The sequence below is a fragment of the Thunnus thynnus genome, chromosome 16 (assembly GCF_963924715.1).
Source record: "Thunnus thynnus chromosome 16, fThuThy2.1, whole genome shotgun sequence".
NCBI lineage: Eukaryota > Metazoa > Chordata > Actinopteri > Scombriformes > Scombridae > Thunnus > Thunnus thynnus.
The window spans coordinates 26,438,107-26,454,814 of record NC_089532.1 but is presented as its reverse complement, the minus strand read 5'-3'; the positions used below and the strand labels follow the sequence as shown (position 1 = coordinate 26,454,814).

At 41.3% G+C, this 16,708-nt stretch overlaps 1 protein-coding gene across 1 annotated transcript in view; it reads left to right on the top strand.

Moving 5' to 3' along the window:
- LOC137199350 (uncharacterized) overlaps nucleotides 1-16,708 on the top strand; it is a 31,470-nt gene that overhangs the window by 7,373 nt on the left and 7,389 nt on the right. Inside the window, exons 2-3 of the mRNA XM_067613584.1 lie at nucleotides 7,930-12,059; nucleotides 14,376-14,502. Coding sequence (XP_067469685.1) covers nucleotides 8,591-12,059; nucleotides 14,376-14,502 — 3,596 coding nt within the window. The 5' untranslated portion in view covers nucleotides 7,930-8,590. The remainder of the gene's footprint in view (nucleotides 1-7,929; nucleotides 12,060-14,375; nucleotides 14,503-16,708) is intronic.

Sequence of the window (16,708 nt, the reverse complement as noted above, 5' to 3'; positions counted from 1 at the left end):
TATTTCAAAACCTACAAATGGTGGAGCACGGACATGCATATGTGGTCAAAAACACACACACACATGCATTCAAAACGCAGCTAAGCGTGATGATTGTGCACCTGCTTCCTGTGCAACACTTGTGATCATACAAGTATTCAATGTGCAGACCCTCCCTGCTCAACCGAATGTGACGATTAAGTGTGAAGTTGTGTTCACACAGTTTCACCTGCAGTGAGCCACCACTGGAGGGAGCTGTGATACAGAGCATCACACAGCATAGTAACAGTGTTGGTGGACATGTTGGTTGCCTTTTATAGAGGAACAAACACCATTACACACCATAGAACATGATCAGTGCCTTTCTAGACACTATGCCATCACTAATCATGCCATAAGGAGGGATGGAGAGTCAGAACTCGGATCAAATGGTGGTTGCTCACTGTGGATGAAGGCGTGTGTTGAACAAATGCAGCATGTGAATTCTCTGTGGTCACAGTTGTAGGCAGAAATGCCCACCTAGGCTCCCTCATAACACCTGTGTAGGTTCTAGTGTTGCAGCTAAAAGATGTGATCTCATTCATCACCCAACCAAAGCTTGACTTTCATGATTAAAGCTGCATTTGTTACATTTTGGACACTTGGTGGCAGTGGAACAAACTGAATTGCTAATTTACACATCCGGCAGACAAGAAACTTTGGTATTAGTTTGTTTCTGGCCACCTGACAAATGTAAGTTCAATATTTACACTCCTTTTAGTTCTGTTTTTAGTCTCCACCAACTTCTGTGAAAAATATCTGTCTCTTTAACTGCTAAATGTTCCACAATGTTCTCCAGCAAGTTGCTGACTGTGTGACTGCTGCTTGGTGCTGAGTAGGTTCTGTACTGTGTGTTTAGCGGAGCTTTTTCGCAGAAACAAGGTTGAAGAGAGCATAGTTTGTGGGCCAAAAAATAAAACCAACAAACTAAAAGAGATTCAAATGGTCTGTACAGCTGTTGGGAAGTGCAGAGTTGGTGATAATTCTCTGTGGGTTCATCACAATGAGTGATTCTGTTCACATACCACATATTGTAGCTAAAGTTCTATATTTCATTAGACATTTCTATTGGATTTCTGCTCTACTTGGCCAGTTCACTGCACATACTATGATAATTTGATTTGTGGTATTTGTGTCAGTTACAGGCCACCATATGCTGTGCCAGAAGCCTACTGTGGTGCTTCTGAATGTTTCCGACCAGTATTTGATCATTTATGAGTTCTGAACACAGACTCAGCCAGTCAATTTCTGTTTTTGTTAAAATAGAGATTGAACATTTGGTTTAGGTGATTCATTTGTTTACCAGGAGCTGGCTGCAGGATTTGACTGTCGACATTTCTTACTGATGACAATAAATGAGGAGCGTTGAATGAGCAGAGCGGCTGTCTGTTGGTACAGCATGAGGTTAGTTTCTGATGGAAATATTAAAGCTATGAGGCGCCGCAGGTTATTTATCTCTCACACAGACATATGATACACATGAATATAATGTAACCATTTCCACTAAAATACATCTTTATTGAATCTATTTCGTCATTTTTATATCTAGATCTTTACACTGAGTTAGGAGCCTGATGCTGAAATGTTATCATGTATATTAAACAAGACTGAGAGTCTACAGATGTGCTTGCAGCTTTGTGAACTGGTGCTTGTAGTGCTGAACTAAATGCTAACGTTGCAATGAAAAACTGTCCACACAAAACCAGAAAAACAGCAGCATTAGTCATTTCCAAAGCTTCTCTAGGGAGGAGGTCGGTTGGGCATGCAAAGCAATGGAGTTTAACACCTGAAGCCACTGTTGACATCCTGTGTCTTATGCATGACTATGATATTTCCCTAAATAGTTTCACTTACCTAAACTTAATCAAACCTTGACCATAGAGGTGTGGAGCAGAAAATGCTCATATTACTTTTTTGAATGCACTGATGAACAATGCTGTCATGCTAATAGGGGTGCCAGTTCAGAAAACACTCAAGTAATTTTGTAAGGCAGTGTCAGATAATTACTGTATTGTGTCATTAGACTGAGAGACTTGTTGGAAAAGTCATGTTAAAAAAGTAACAGGGACATTGTTGCTGGAAATTGCTTTTGATCATTTAAATTCATTATCTACTTTCCCAGTGACCAGGAAAGGAAAATGTGAATTTTTCAAAGCAGTCGTGTTCAGCCATGTCAGCTTTGTCTGGATGTGCAACTGCAGCAGCTCAGCACCAAGGTCTTGTTAAATCCCTAAACTCCTGACCCTGTCCTGCAGACGGAGGCCAGCCACCCTGCAGAGGAACTTGTTGTCCAATGTTTGTAGCTTTGGATCACAAGCTGAAGCTCATAGCCTTAGACTACTGTTAGGTCAAACTTTTACCCTCATTAGCAAGTAAGACTGCGGGAAACATGAAGGAACATAAACACAATTTTAAACTTAACTACTGTCAGGCTTCATGCTCTCACAGCTGTTGGTCTAATCAAACACAGCACACTCAGCTGTTCAGTATGGACACACCAGGCGGAGCAGTCTGAATAAATTGAGCCACACATTTCAAGGCAAATTCACTCTGTTTTTCAGAAAATATATTTTTTTTACTGTGTTGACTGTGAGATCTTTCTCCTGTCTCTGCTTGCCTTGCTCTGTCTCCTGTCTCTTTCTTTCCAACACACACACACACACTCACTGAGTCAACACAACTTGAGCTCATATATATGAACAAGCACAAGAAAGGGGAGTGTGAGTCAGTCTTTGTCTCTGTCAGTCACACCAAATATCTTGGAAACGATTGGCCCAATTTTAACAAGACAGTCGTGAATGGTACAGCTTACAATCGAAACCCTGGAGTTTCAGAAATAACATCACATTTTTATGGTTTTTCATTGTTTATTTAGATTTTTTTTTAACTCATTTTAATGCATATTGACTGAGCCGCCTTAGTGTATAGTGAACCACTTATATAACATAGTGCAGGCTTACAAGCTTAGCTTATTGTCATATAACTGTATAACTATATCCACTGCTATTATATTGAGTAAGTCTGATGTGTCTTGCTGGAAAAATTGATTCAAGAGGATCAAAATGAATTTTTTTTTTTCAAATTTCATCCAAAGTGGCCTGAAGGGAGTCTCATGGGGCAAGTAGTGGAGTTAAACCCTGGCTGTCAGCTTTATGTCTTATCATCATCATCAGTTTTGGTTTAGAGATTTCATGGACATTTCATTGATATTGGAAAGTTGGGATATGGAACATGGATTTAGGTGCAGACATGGATGCAATAATGCCACCATGTGGCCACTTTATGTTTTGGCCTGTTTTGATTGAGTCCTGAACAGTGAGGCATGGAAACAAAAATTCACATCTATTTCCACGAAACTAAATTTTCACTATTTAGAAACTTTTTCTATTTCTAATATTTTTAAGGGGTAGCATTCTACAATGTTAGGAAGTCCTTGGGAAGCAGAAATGATCTACAATTTTCTTGGACTGAGCACCAGGAAAAGAAGGCTTTGATTGCCATTTGGCAGATAATGTCTTAACACATATGTATCAACTCTGAGCAATCATGCAAAAATGAATAAATTAAAATAAAAGAATGACAACACCCCTACAGTCAATATGCAAAAGTCCTGCCAATATGCAATATGATACATTTAAATGATTGAAATCAACTCAAGTGGTCTTGAGTCAGGAGTAATGGTTTATGTATTATGTTTGTACAAGAAGCTTATATTCCCACTTATGACTTAGATGACCACCAACAGCCAATCAGCATGCATTCATACTGATCAGTATATCAGTATACTGTATGTCGACCAATAAGTAGCAAAAATGTTAATTTCCAGTGTAGAAGACGTGTTTGTCATTTAGTAGTATAAAATGTCCTGCTCAGTACATGCCTCACTCACAATTCTTTAATATGCAAATTTAAGGGTTTATGTAGAAGAAAATCAGTACAGGCTGATACATCATTATCATATTTTTTAAACTCTTAAATGTTGACATAGCCTCATAAATCCTGTTCTGGTCTGGGTAGTTTCTAATTTTGATGCAGATCTGGATCCAAACAGAGCAAGCAGATTAGACATTTTTAAATATCTTATTCTATTATTAAGACTGAATAATGAATTGAAATGAATTAGAGGACTGTGCAGGCTTGGTGAATAACACATTGTCAATCAAACAATGTGGGCAGCACTGTGACATCTTCCTCCTTGAATGAAGTTGTCTTTCTTGTAGGTGGCACTGATTTCTGTGTCCAAACATGGTGGCTGCTGCTGCTGCTGCTGCTGCTGCTCATGCGAACTACCCAGCTCTTCCTTTTCTATTGATTTCCACACAAACATAAAAAACATGACTGTCTGTACACTAGTGACAGTGATGTGCTGTTATATCATTCTAGAGCTGTTATATCACTCAGATAGAAAGGAGCAAAAAAAGAGAGAAAGACACTATGATGCCGCTGATCATGGTTTAACATCTTTTAATGATTTAAAAAATAGATCCTGTTTTTCCATGTGCACGCAGCTGTATATAGTCAAATGATGTTGCTGCTGCTGATGCTTTCAAACTGCACTGTACAGTATGTGAGAATCCATTGTTGCGCTTTCTTTCTCTGTCTCTCTCACTCTCGCTGCCGCCTCCACAGTGATGCGTGTTGCATTAACGTTGAGGTGAAGAGTGGGAGGTAGAGGGCAAACTGAGAGGGCTACAAGAGGGATGGAGAGAGCCAGAGAAGAAAAGAGTGTGTGGGAGACTGAAACATAGATATGTGGGATAGATAGATAGATAGATAGATAGATAGATAGAGAGATAGATAGATAGATAGATGGATAGATAGAGATGTGTCCTTCTTTTTCTTCTCCTTCATTACCTCATTTCTAAAACGTCTGGTGGTGATGATTTCCCAAGGGTAACCCACTCAGGTCAAACTAAATCTAGAGGGGAATGAGAGAATGGGGGAGAGAGAAAGAAAGCAATAAGATAGAGAGATGACGGGTGAGAGATGGAGGAAGAAAGAAAAAGAGAGGCAGATGGAGAGGAGAAGTTGGTCTCTTTGCAGCTCCAAAGCTCTTAAAGCCCCGAAGCTGTGTGGAGTGTAAATGGGAGGGACAGAGAGGAAAAGAGAGAGTGAGAGAGAGAGAGAGAGAGAGAGAGAGAGAGAGAGAGAGAGAGAGAGAGAGAGGGAGGGAGTGAGAGGTAGAGGGAGGCTGAATTGAGGAGAAGAAAAATTATAAGGGAGAGAGAGTGAAAGGGAGAGGAGGAGGAGGAGGAGGAGGAGGGTTTGCGTTGGTGTGTTGGTTGGCAGAGAGAGCGCTTGTCAAAAAAACCTTGCTCTGACAGAAGGCATGATTCACAGCAGAGAGAGAGAGAGAGAGAAGGGAGAGAGGGAGACAAGCGACAGAAAAAGAGAAAAACGGCAGAGATAAAGAAAGAGGGAGAGAGAGAGAGAGAGGGAGTGAGAGAGAGAGAGAGACGACAGGGACAGAGATGCCGGTAAGAAAAACAAATGAGGATGCTGATTTGAGGCAGAATGACAACACATTACCAGGATGGGACTGAGATCGATGGACTGGATTGACTGATGCCTTTTAATGACTGTGACTATGTAGATAAGGTTCTGGCTTTTCTATTGATCGAGGGAAAATAGAGCAGGTGGCAGCGGCAGTGATGAAGGAGAGAGAAAGAGAGAGAGAAGGAGAGGGGATGCTTGGAGGCACACTGAATAGATAGAGAAAGGGCAATAGAGACTAGGAATGATTCTCAAGTATCAATAGGCTCCTTTGATGGAGCTTAACTAATTTGTGAGGAAGGCATCACTAATACATGCAAATTAGACAGTTAGAGTCTTTAATATTACATTGTAGATAGATATTAGTATGGATATTTCAGGACTTACAGGATGTTAGTATGTAAACATCAATCTGTTCTTTTCTTTCTGTGAGAAAGAGAGCGACTAAAGAGTTTTTGCATTAGCAAATGATTCTTATTTCCTCTTAACTTTTTTTTCCCACTGAACTGCTTCAAGTGTGGTGAAATTATCCAGTGTCGTCTTGAGGTTAGCAGATTTCTCAGTGCGTGTGGTGGGTGCTACACTTCTGTGGTCAATTCTGTGGTGATGTTGGTGACTTCCTGTAAGCTAATGTTTAGAGCTAATCTCCACACTAAGTACTGTTGTTATCTCCCACAAAGCTGGAGTTAATTGGTGTGCTGGTGTGGATGAACCCATTCCGTAAATTGGTAAAGGCAGGAACATCAACATCAAACCTGAACTCACAGTCATTCTGTGGCATATTACCAATTCAGCTTGTGATTTCTCATATTGATCGAGGGAACAGCTTTGAGGGAATATTGACGTCATCTCAACTTTATTTTTGGCACCAAATTTGCATGGTACTTTAAGGCTGCTTATTGCAGGCTGTCGCATTAACGTCCTTCCAACTTTATAATGTTTGCTGGGTTGTTTGAGGTTTTTATCTTTTGTTGTCTTGGCTGTGAAGAGTTTTTCACCATTTTGGTATTGAGAACTGTTGGTATGTTAAATGTTCTAAGATATAACTTCTACAGAATTGACCAGAGGGGTTAGCCAACAAGTTCTGGAACCTTTAGCTTAGTGTTTAGTCTTTCCTAGCAAGAAAAACATAAAGTTCATTTGAAGTTTTCATCTTTTGTTGTTTCAGCTGTGAGGAGGTTTTCATCTGAGAACTATTGGTATGTTGTATGTTCTAGGATATAACTTCTACAAAACTGACGAAAAGGGATTAGCCTACTAGAGCTTTAGTATTTAGTTTATTTAAACCGTAGGGTTCTACATATTTGAAGTAATGCTACATTTTAGGCTTTTATATTTTGTTATCCTGTTGTGACTAGTTTTTAACCCTTTAGGTTATGAAGACTGTTGGTATGTATTATGTTCTAAGCATAGACTGTATGGTTCTAAGATATAATTTCCACAAAATTCACCAAAGGGCTTCAGTATTTAATGTAGTGTTTAGCCTACTCTTGGGATGAAGTAGCCTACATTAGAGGATTTTATGTTTTGTTGCCTTGGCTGTGATGATTTTTTTCAGTTTCTAGGTGGTAAAGACTGCTGGTATGTTGTTCTACACACAGTGCATTTGTACTGACAGAGTTTAGAAGTAATGTCTTGACTTCTAAATTATAAAAAGTGGAGACCTTTTGAGAAACCGCTGTCAAAGAAGGTTTAAAAACAACAAATTTGAATGGTTCTCTTATGCCAGCAGAGGGTTCTCTTCTCATCATTACTGATAACTTATTGATGGATACCTTGGGTTGGTGCTGTTTGACCTGGGTGGATTATTTCACATTAGTGATTCTAATATTCTAATCAATTGACTGAGGAAATGTTCTCCATCACTGAAATAGCTGTGGGCTACTTTTTCTCTCAATTGTTTGTAAAATGCTCTGCGGGCATTGTTGGATTGAAATTTAAGAGGCACTTCAGCAATTTAGCACTGTACTTTCATTAAATTTGGGGACTTAAAAGAATGGTCAAAATTGAAGCAGTAGGGGCTGCGATATCCTGAGGTTTAGTCCTCAGTATGGGTCAAGCTCATGAAACATTGGATCTTACAATTCCCATAATGCAACTCTTTCAAACACCACATCTCGAGTTTTTAACACAGGCTCTCTGTTTAAAGATTTGAAATCTCAAGTGTAATCTGAAATAACCAATGACGTCATCAAGTTTATTTTCTCCGACTTTAGAAAGCTCCCTTCAGCGCCATACTCACACTCTTTTTGGCAAGAGCACTTTATGTGTAAAAACAGTGGAGTGCCCCTTTAATTGGACATGCAACTATAGCAAAGATTATAACTATTATAACTAATGTCTTAATTTTATATTTGTGGAGAGATTTCTTCAAGCCGTCTTCCGTTCATATCTTTTTTGTTTGCTTTGTTTCCACAGACAGATGACAGTAAGCAACAAACACAGCCAGAAGGAGAGGAGAAGCTTTGACTGGATTCAATCCTCCATCTACTTGGCTCGGTCTTTCTGTCACTCTGTGTCTGACTGACAAACGCTTCACTGGATAAAGACTTAATTGGCTCTGAACAGACAGACAGAACAATAAACAACCAGAATAAATACAAATGCAGTCATGCCAGGGAAGAGAGTGGGAGAGAAGATGAGCTAAGAACAGCAACCCTGTGGACACAAAAAACTGGATGTATTTTGCCTTTTCATTTTTTTTTCCTCTTAAAAATCTGGTTGGAATATTTCTTGAAGTAGGATTCCAATTCTAAAGTTCATTTGGACATATGTTGTTTTTAAGCCATGGAGTTTTTGACAAAATTATTGTTTTGCAGCACTGCAGTACTTTTATCATGAGATTGTTCTCACTGCTCATTAAAACATAGGGATTATGGTTCAACAGGAATTCTGAATTTGACATTTCTCCCTTTGTTTTATTTTTCCATGGCTCTGCCAGTGCCAGCTGCCGTGTGTCTTGCATTTTCTAAAAGCAACATTCTTCAGATTTAGTTAAATTAACGACTTCACAATTCACGCTTCAAGCTTCACACGTGCCTCCCACCAACCCCTCCCACCGTCAGCCATCCGACCTGTCATGGGCAAACCTCTTAGCCGTCCCGGGTGTTTCAGGAAGAGCTCCTGCTGCCTGGAGAAACATGGAGCTGGGGATGGGGGAGTGGGACGGCGTGATGGGGGAATGGAGGGGGGATACGGAGACGGCTACGTACCCCAGCGGTCCATCTACGATACTATGTGCATTAATCAACAAATAGACAGCCATCACCACCACCACCACCACGGAGGGTCCATACGGCGAGATGATGGAGGCGAAGGGAGTTTCAGCTACTCTGCAAGTGGCTCCCTCAGGGTTAGCAGGTCCCCAGCTGACATGTTTGATACACAGCCTCGCTCATTAACACCGAACCCCTCGTTTGTGCGCCGTCTGGATGAAAGGGCAATCTACGATTCACTAAAACTTGAGGCTCAGGATGCAGATGGTGGTGGATGCCATTCGCCAGGACGTTTCACCCGATCAGTTTCTCCCTCTGTTTCCTCATTCTCAGCGCCAGGAGTGTCCTCATCATCATCGAAGAGACACCACCACCACCACCATCATCATCACCATGGAGACAGCACGAAGAGCAGAGATGGCCGACATTCCTGGAAAGTTTTGACACCTCCAAAACACATGGAGTGTTTGGAGCTTACTACAACTGAAATGATGGACAGAGGAGGGGGATATCTGAATCCGGGGCACTACCCTCCCCCTGGGGGCCAGACCCCCTCTCTTACCTCCCCCCTCATTTCCCCTTTCTCTGGCTCACCTCTCTCCTCAGGTTACCATACTCCAGTCTTTTTCTCACCGGCCAAACCTCGTCCAAGTCAGAGTCAGAGTTTGCGCTGTTCCCCTCCGCACGTCATCCAGCCGAGGCATTACTCCCAAACCCAGAGCCTCAGGCTGTCCCCACCCCAGGAGCTTAGACGGTCCCCCTACCGAGCCCCGCTGGTCCAACTGTCTGCTCATGACCTTGAGCAGGACCTGAGGGATCGAGGAGGATGGGGCCGGAGTGAGAGAGAGAGGGAGTGGGAGAGGGAAAGAGAGAGGGAGATGGAGAGAGGGTGGGCACAGCGAGAGTGGGAAAGAGAGAGAGAGAGGGGGAGGCTGGAGAGAGAGAGAGCGAGAGAAAGGGAGAGGAGGGAAACATCAACTTTCGGGACCTTCGGGTATGGCCGACCAGTTCCTTTGCGTTCAGACAGAGACTCTGTCTTTTTAGAGTCTGACCAAGTTCTAGACACAACACCCCTGTTGCTCCCCCAGCCCTCACCTTCACCCTCCCCAAGTGCTGCCCCAAGAATGGGCACTGGTGCTGTGGGTAGGAATAGAGCAGGGTCAAAGGTTGGACCTGAATCTGTTGGTGGGGGTATAGTTTCTAAATTTGACAATGGGAGTGTCGGTTTGGTGTTAGTTGACAGCAAAACTGGGTGTGGACCAAGGTTAGTTAGTGAAGTTGGAATGGGAAACATGTTGGAGGCTGAAATTAGGGCTGGGATAGAAGAACAAAATAGAGCTGAAAGTTGGAACAAATATGACAATACCAGGGCTAGCATGAAAAATGGGTCTGAAACAAGAATGGGCTCCCAGGTGAAAACAAGAGCTGGAGGACGGGATTTGGAAGGAAAAGTGCAATCTGGGGTGCAGATAGAAAATGTGGCTCCTGCTGTGAATAAGGAGGGACACAGGGGAGGGACAAGGGGTGGAGAAAAAACTGCAAGAGGTGTGGCGAAACCAGAACCTATTGCTGAGGCTATATCATCAACTATGACTGACATTGAGAACAGGGTGGTGCCTGACGATAAAGTTGTGATTGGAGTGGGATCTGGTCCAGGGATGAAGCCAGAAATTGAAGCAGGGATTGAGGTTAGAGCTAGTTCAAGACAGGTAGAGAATAGGACTGGAACAGAAACTGAAGGTGTAGCTAAAGTTAATAATGAGCTTGGTTCAGCATTAGAGTCCAGAGTAGAAGCTAAAATTGAGACAGAAGTTGAGATTGCTCCTACATCTGAGCCTGAGGAAGTACTAGACAGTGGGGTGAGTAATGAGACAGGGACTAAGAGTAACACTGAGACTGGGCCTGTCAGTGAAGCCCTGAACAGCACCAAGACTACAGATAAAGCTCAGATAAGAACTGGGACTGAGGATAAAACTGAAACTGCCCCTGCAGATCAGGCTGAGAAAAAGCCTTTGGACATTGATAAAACTGTGTCTGGCCACATAGATAAAGGTTCCAGATCCCAGAAGTCCAAATCATCCAAGTCCAGCTCCAGGACTCGACCTGGCACAGCCACAGGGCTGGGACCAGGTATGGTCAGCCCTCGGCTTAGCAGAGGGCTTGCAGACCTTGAGTCAACAGGCCCCACTGAGGGTATCGAGTCCACCTGGCCTCGTCGAATCATCGTCAGAAAGAGGACTGTTCGGCAGGGTGGGGCACTCCACAACCTCCCCATCCTCCCCCCTCTCCCCTCTGTCCTCTCAGCGTTGGAGAAGAGGCGCCCACATTCCCACCTCCATCCCCGTCAAGGCCACTTCTCAGAGAACCCGCTATCAAACGCAATGGACTCTACAAGTATCGTGGGACGATGCTCACTTAAGGAGCCCTCCCATCATGATCCAGGACAGGGAGCCAATTTGGTGGGCAGAGCTTCCCTGAAGGAGCAGAACTTGGAGCACTGGAGGGTCTGCAGAGATCAGGAAGAACCCAGGAGATCCAGGAGCAGGGAGAAACAAGGAGAGCAGAGTAAGGAGAAGACTCCAAGGGAGGAGAGGAAGCGTAAGGAAGAGAAGAGAGAGAAGGAGAGGAAAATAGAGAAAGACAAAATGGAGGAGATAGTGGGTAAGGAAAAAGAGAAGGTTACTCTTGGTGAGGGACTGGTGGAAGAAACCAAACAAGAAAAGTTTGAGAGACGGATTGAAGAAAAAGTCCAAGAAAATGGAAACAAAATCAAGGAGGTGAAAACGGAAAAGGATGGGGAAATTGAGGGTGAAAAGGTGGAAAACAGAGGTATTAATATTAAGGATGGAATACAAGAACAGAATGCACAAGAGTTGGAGGAGGTGGTGGTTAAATTAGAGAAAGAAGAAGGTGAGGTGGAGGGAGGAGAAGGAGGAACATTTGGAGAGGAACAGGGGATGGAGAGTTGGGATGCTGTGCTGGAGATGGTCAACACATTGTGGGATGATGGCTGGGAGAAAGGGGGAGCAGGAGCAGGAGGTGGAGGTGATACAGATTCCTTTTCAGGCTCCCTACAACGTTGGCCTCTCCTCCGCCCCCCAGTGGGCTTTGGGGGCTCCCATCCTCCCTCCTCGGCAGCCTCGGAGCTCAGCCTGACAGAGTTAGAGAGGAGAGCCAGGGAGCTGGACTCTGACCTGGAGCACCTAGACCTGTCTCAGCCCCACAGGGACACCCAGGATTTATACCAAACACTGCTGGAGCCGCAGAGGGAACGAGCTGACATGTACCAAACACACCCTGGGCCACAGCGAGAGAAAGCTGCTCTCTTGACAGGTAGATATTAGTTGTCTTTCCTGTTTTGTTTTCTTTCTTCCAATTTTTTCCTTCATATACCTGCAATTATATACTATCCTTGGGAAGTTCCATTAACGACTTGTTTAAGAGTCTCTCCATTGATTTTACACATGAAGGTCAGTTTACACGTCATGGAGACTGTGACTGAACCTATGAAAACATAGGTTGTATAATGTCATGGCATAGTGATGTCATCAGGGTTATCATGGCTTATGCTTGGAGACTTCAAATTTATAACCGAAAGCTGTGGGATTTTACCATTCAGGGAGAGCCTTCCTATAAAGCTGGTGGTTGCATTATAGGAAATGTATGGTCTATGGTTTTTGGAGCTTAAGCCATAGTGGGGAATAAAAGTTAGAATATCTTGACCTCTGCTGCTTCGATTTTTTAAACCATTCTGTTTTCTTTTTATTCTCTAATCTGTCTCTTGTCAATCCCCCATCTGTGGCCAAATTAACTGATTATGAGGTCCTCAGGGCAAGAAATTTGCTGTTAGGCCCCATTAACCCCCCTACCACTTCTCCCACCTCCTGCCCTCTGAGCATTGCGTATTCCTTGTCCTCACCAAGTTCCCAAGTACAGACTACACAGCATATATACTGCAGCTTAATTACTTTCCCATAGACTAGACAAATTTGCTAAAATAATGATAATGCCCCATATTTCTATGTGTACATTAGCTGTTGTAATTTAAACGTTTGGCTACACAACAAAAGTAAATGTCTTCTGCAGGACTCATGTTAATTGATATATTGCTTTAGTGACATTAGTGATTCAAATTTGTACAGTCTTTAAAAAATGTGCAATTACCCAAATTACCAAAAACCAACTGATAGAAAGATGAATTTGAGGTTTTGGGGGCAGTTGCCCACTTTGCCTGATTGGGAATCCAACCCTACCCCCAAATATATGCATACTCTTATGTATATCAATAACTATATCATAATAATCATAAATGGGTACTTTTTTTCCTGTTCCGAAGTGACTGTATTCTGACATTTGAGAAATGTTAGCATTTATACTTAAGGTGCAAGGATGAAAAGTTCACTATCAGAAATAACTGATATTACTAGATAAAGTAAAAATAAAACTAAGCCTTTTAAGCCACTAACATGTTAGATAATGTAATAATGTATTTTTGCCCTTTGTAACAATGAACAGCCTTCTTTCTTAATGGATGTAACATTTTGCAGTGAAACCCATTCATTCACATTTTTGCAAACATTGTTTATACTTGTTACATCATGTGACTAAACCAGTAACATTATTATACTGTATCCACTGAACAGCAGTTGCTCTGTATTGTTTGTGTCTGAGAGTTTGGCTTGGATGTTGGCTGTGAATTATTTCATTACACATGGACCAAAATAACAGGTGGCAAGTTAGTAGCAGTAAAGTGCAACTGTTCATTGTTCTGAACGGATGTATTAATCAGTTGCCAGCCATAGATGTTGTTTTCCAGTATTTTCTCCTCATTAATATCAGGACAGTGCTGTACTATAACTTGAGAAAGGAATAATGAGGCAGGTAAGGGAGAACCTCTGACGGGATCACAGAACCTGAATCTCTAAAACATGGTTAATTTTTTCTTTTTGAGAAAAAGTCATTTAAAAAAAAGAATTTATGAAAAACAAGTCACTTTCAATGTGAGTTTTCCTTGAAAATATGTCAAGACTCAAGAGGTTTTTGGCAATATCAAGGCAATCCAGGTTTTGTTTTGTCTCACCTTTGTTTATTACCTCAGAAGCCAGGCTTTCTAAATAATTTATAGTTCAGCATTCAGTTCAGTGGACACAACTAATTTCAACATGCACATTATTTTAGATAGAGATCATTAAAAGGATTACATAAGTCTAGTAAAGATAAAATACTGATGATGAAAATGAACTTCATAATATTAATTGGTTACATAAAGACACTCTTCAATAACACCTCAGCTTCCCAATATAGATGCTACAATCATCTTCGCCTTAAGATGCTGTTGAGTAATGAGCTCGGAGTCAAGACTGAGACTGGCTAATGTGTTCATATTCAAAATTCTTATGGCCTAATGCAAATCTCTTGTAAAAGCTCTTGTAATTAACAAAAACAGCCTCTTGGAAACGCATGTGTGACATCAGCTTTCTAATCCTGTAGAGGCCTCAGCTACAGAAATGAACAAATTTTACAACAGCCACTAGATGACTGCAAACATTGACAAAGGCTTGGCCATGAGGGGAATGAACAGCATAATGTATTGATTGTTTCTCCTGTTTCTCTTGTTTAATTGAGTTGAGTGTGTGCTCTATTTTCCAGGAGTAGGAAGCAGATCCCAGGTCAGTTTGGAGCTAAACGTTATGGGGTTACCATCTACAGATACAGACAGACCTCCTGTGGACTGGTCAACCAAATCTACCGCTGGGACTTCCACTGTTGGCACAAGGTAAGTCCTCGAAGATGGTATTGGCACTAACTCTAAACTCTTCTCTACTTGATATTGATATGCATCCTGTGTAAATAAAAGGTCTTTGCAGAGGACAAAATCCAGGTGTGAATTCAGCCAAGATATGAAGATCTGATCAAAGTCACATTTGGAGGGAGGTAGAAATACACAGGGTCACAATACCATTAGATCTTCAGTTCAGTTCGAAACCATAATGTTGTACAATACTGTACATTACTATTTACTAGATTTTATTACATTTTTAATAAAACTCAATAATACATTTCCTAATTTATTATTAGGAAATTTGGATATTTTAAATTAATTAATTATTAATTGAATTCCAGTTTGAAAAGTCATAAGTGTGTCACAAAAAAAAAAGGAAAATTCATGTCCATGTACACAAATTTATAGATTGAATTTCGTGACTATTTCATGAACTGCTGTGTAACTGGATTGAACAGTGACATAGTAGTAATGAGCTAAGAATACAATGAAGAATTCTGGTCAGTCCCCAACATCAAGGCAAAGTCTTAAATCTCACAAATTACTCAGTATGAATGGTAACATTGCCTACTATTGTCATTTTCAAAACAAGTTATTTTGCTGCAGTCATGCACAACATTTGGCTGTTTTGTAAATTCTGTTATTTTTTTAGTGTAGTTGACTCCCAATTTCAACCATTTTAGAGTGTATGAAGCGATTTGTGTGTGTTTGCTAACTGTACCAAATATTTGAGATAGATCCAAATTCACATTCATAGAGTTGTCATGGTGGACTGGTAAATGCTTTATATGGCTATTTTGTTGCATCATTATTGTGACATTATCATTATCTCTTACGGGTAAACAGCTTCTGCCCATAGTTTGGGATTTGAACAGGCATATTTGGTATGTGTGTGCAGTACAGTGTTGATGACCTTCCAAAAAAAAGAGGGAAAAAACACAGAAGTTGTGTTCCTTCAGAGATAAGACACTGGATTTGTACTAACAAGCCAAAAAGGCTGACTGGCATTGTAATTCCAACCTGCTAATCTAATCAGTTGCATTATTGAAAGACTCAAACTGTTGCACAGGAGAATTTCTGCTCTACACAGTCCAATATTCAAGTACCGATATATTCTAATAACATTGGCTGTTATTAGAATGACAGGTTGAAATGATGTTGTGCAACAATTGTGGGTTGGGACTTTTACTGAGAGGACATACAATGTATGCAGTATCTACCATTATGGTTGGGTATCGTTTGATTTTTATCGATTCCGATTCTTCTTATCAATTCCGGTTCTTATCGATTCTCAGTTTCAATTCCAATATGGTAAAAAAAAAAAAAAGAGGTCAAATATAGGCCTATCTGTATTTTTTTAAGCGTTAACATGTATTAGTGTGACTGCTAGCGCTGCCTGATGACACACTCAGGTTAGGAGACCACAACACATAACACTGAACATTCTTTCAGACTGACGCCACGCTGCCTTAAATGTTTGGTCAAATCTGACTTATAGCTAAATAGCTTCCCACATGCATTGCACTTTGCCTTGTTGTATTCTTTAATAAAGTGACGCCGGACTTTTGAGCATTTACCTCTGTCCATCTTTCACTACTGTTGTGACGTTAGCCATGCTTGCTTGTATCTGAAAAAGCCTTTGTTTACAATAATAAATGGGTACCGTGTTCAGGAACCGATAAGCAGAACCTGCATTTTGGATTCGGTTCTAATTTGGAACCGTTTTCTATTCCCAACCCTATCTACCAGTTAAGAAGGCAACTTTCATCATTTATTATCTTGTCTGTCAGAACTAAAGTGCTGGATGTCCCAAAACTTTCTCCAGCTAAATGAAAACAAATTTTACAGGAACATCTTGGCTCCCTGTCCACAAATCACTCCTGTTTTAGCCTCTCTTCACTGGTTACCAGTCAGTTTTAGAATTGATTTTAAGATTTTACTGATTACCTTTTAAGCACCCAGAGGCAAAAGGGTACTGGAGCACACTGATTAATTCACAGACTTTAACTGTGCAAACAGACTTACGTTTCAACACTGATCTGATGTGAATTAATCGGTGTGCTCCAGTCCCCTTTTTTCCTCTGGAAATTTACTGTCCTCGAGCTGAGAAGCAAGTGATTCAGCTGCATTTTGCTGGAAGATGCATGGAGAACCCTATTTCAACTACCTTTAAAGCACTTCATGGCTTAGCGCCTAGCTA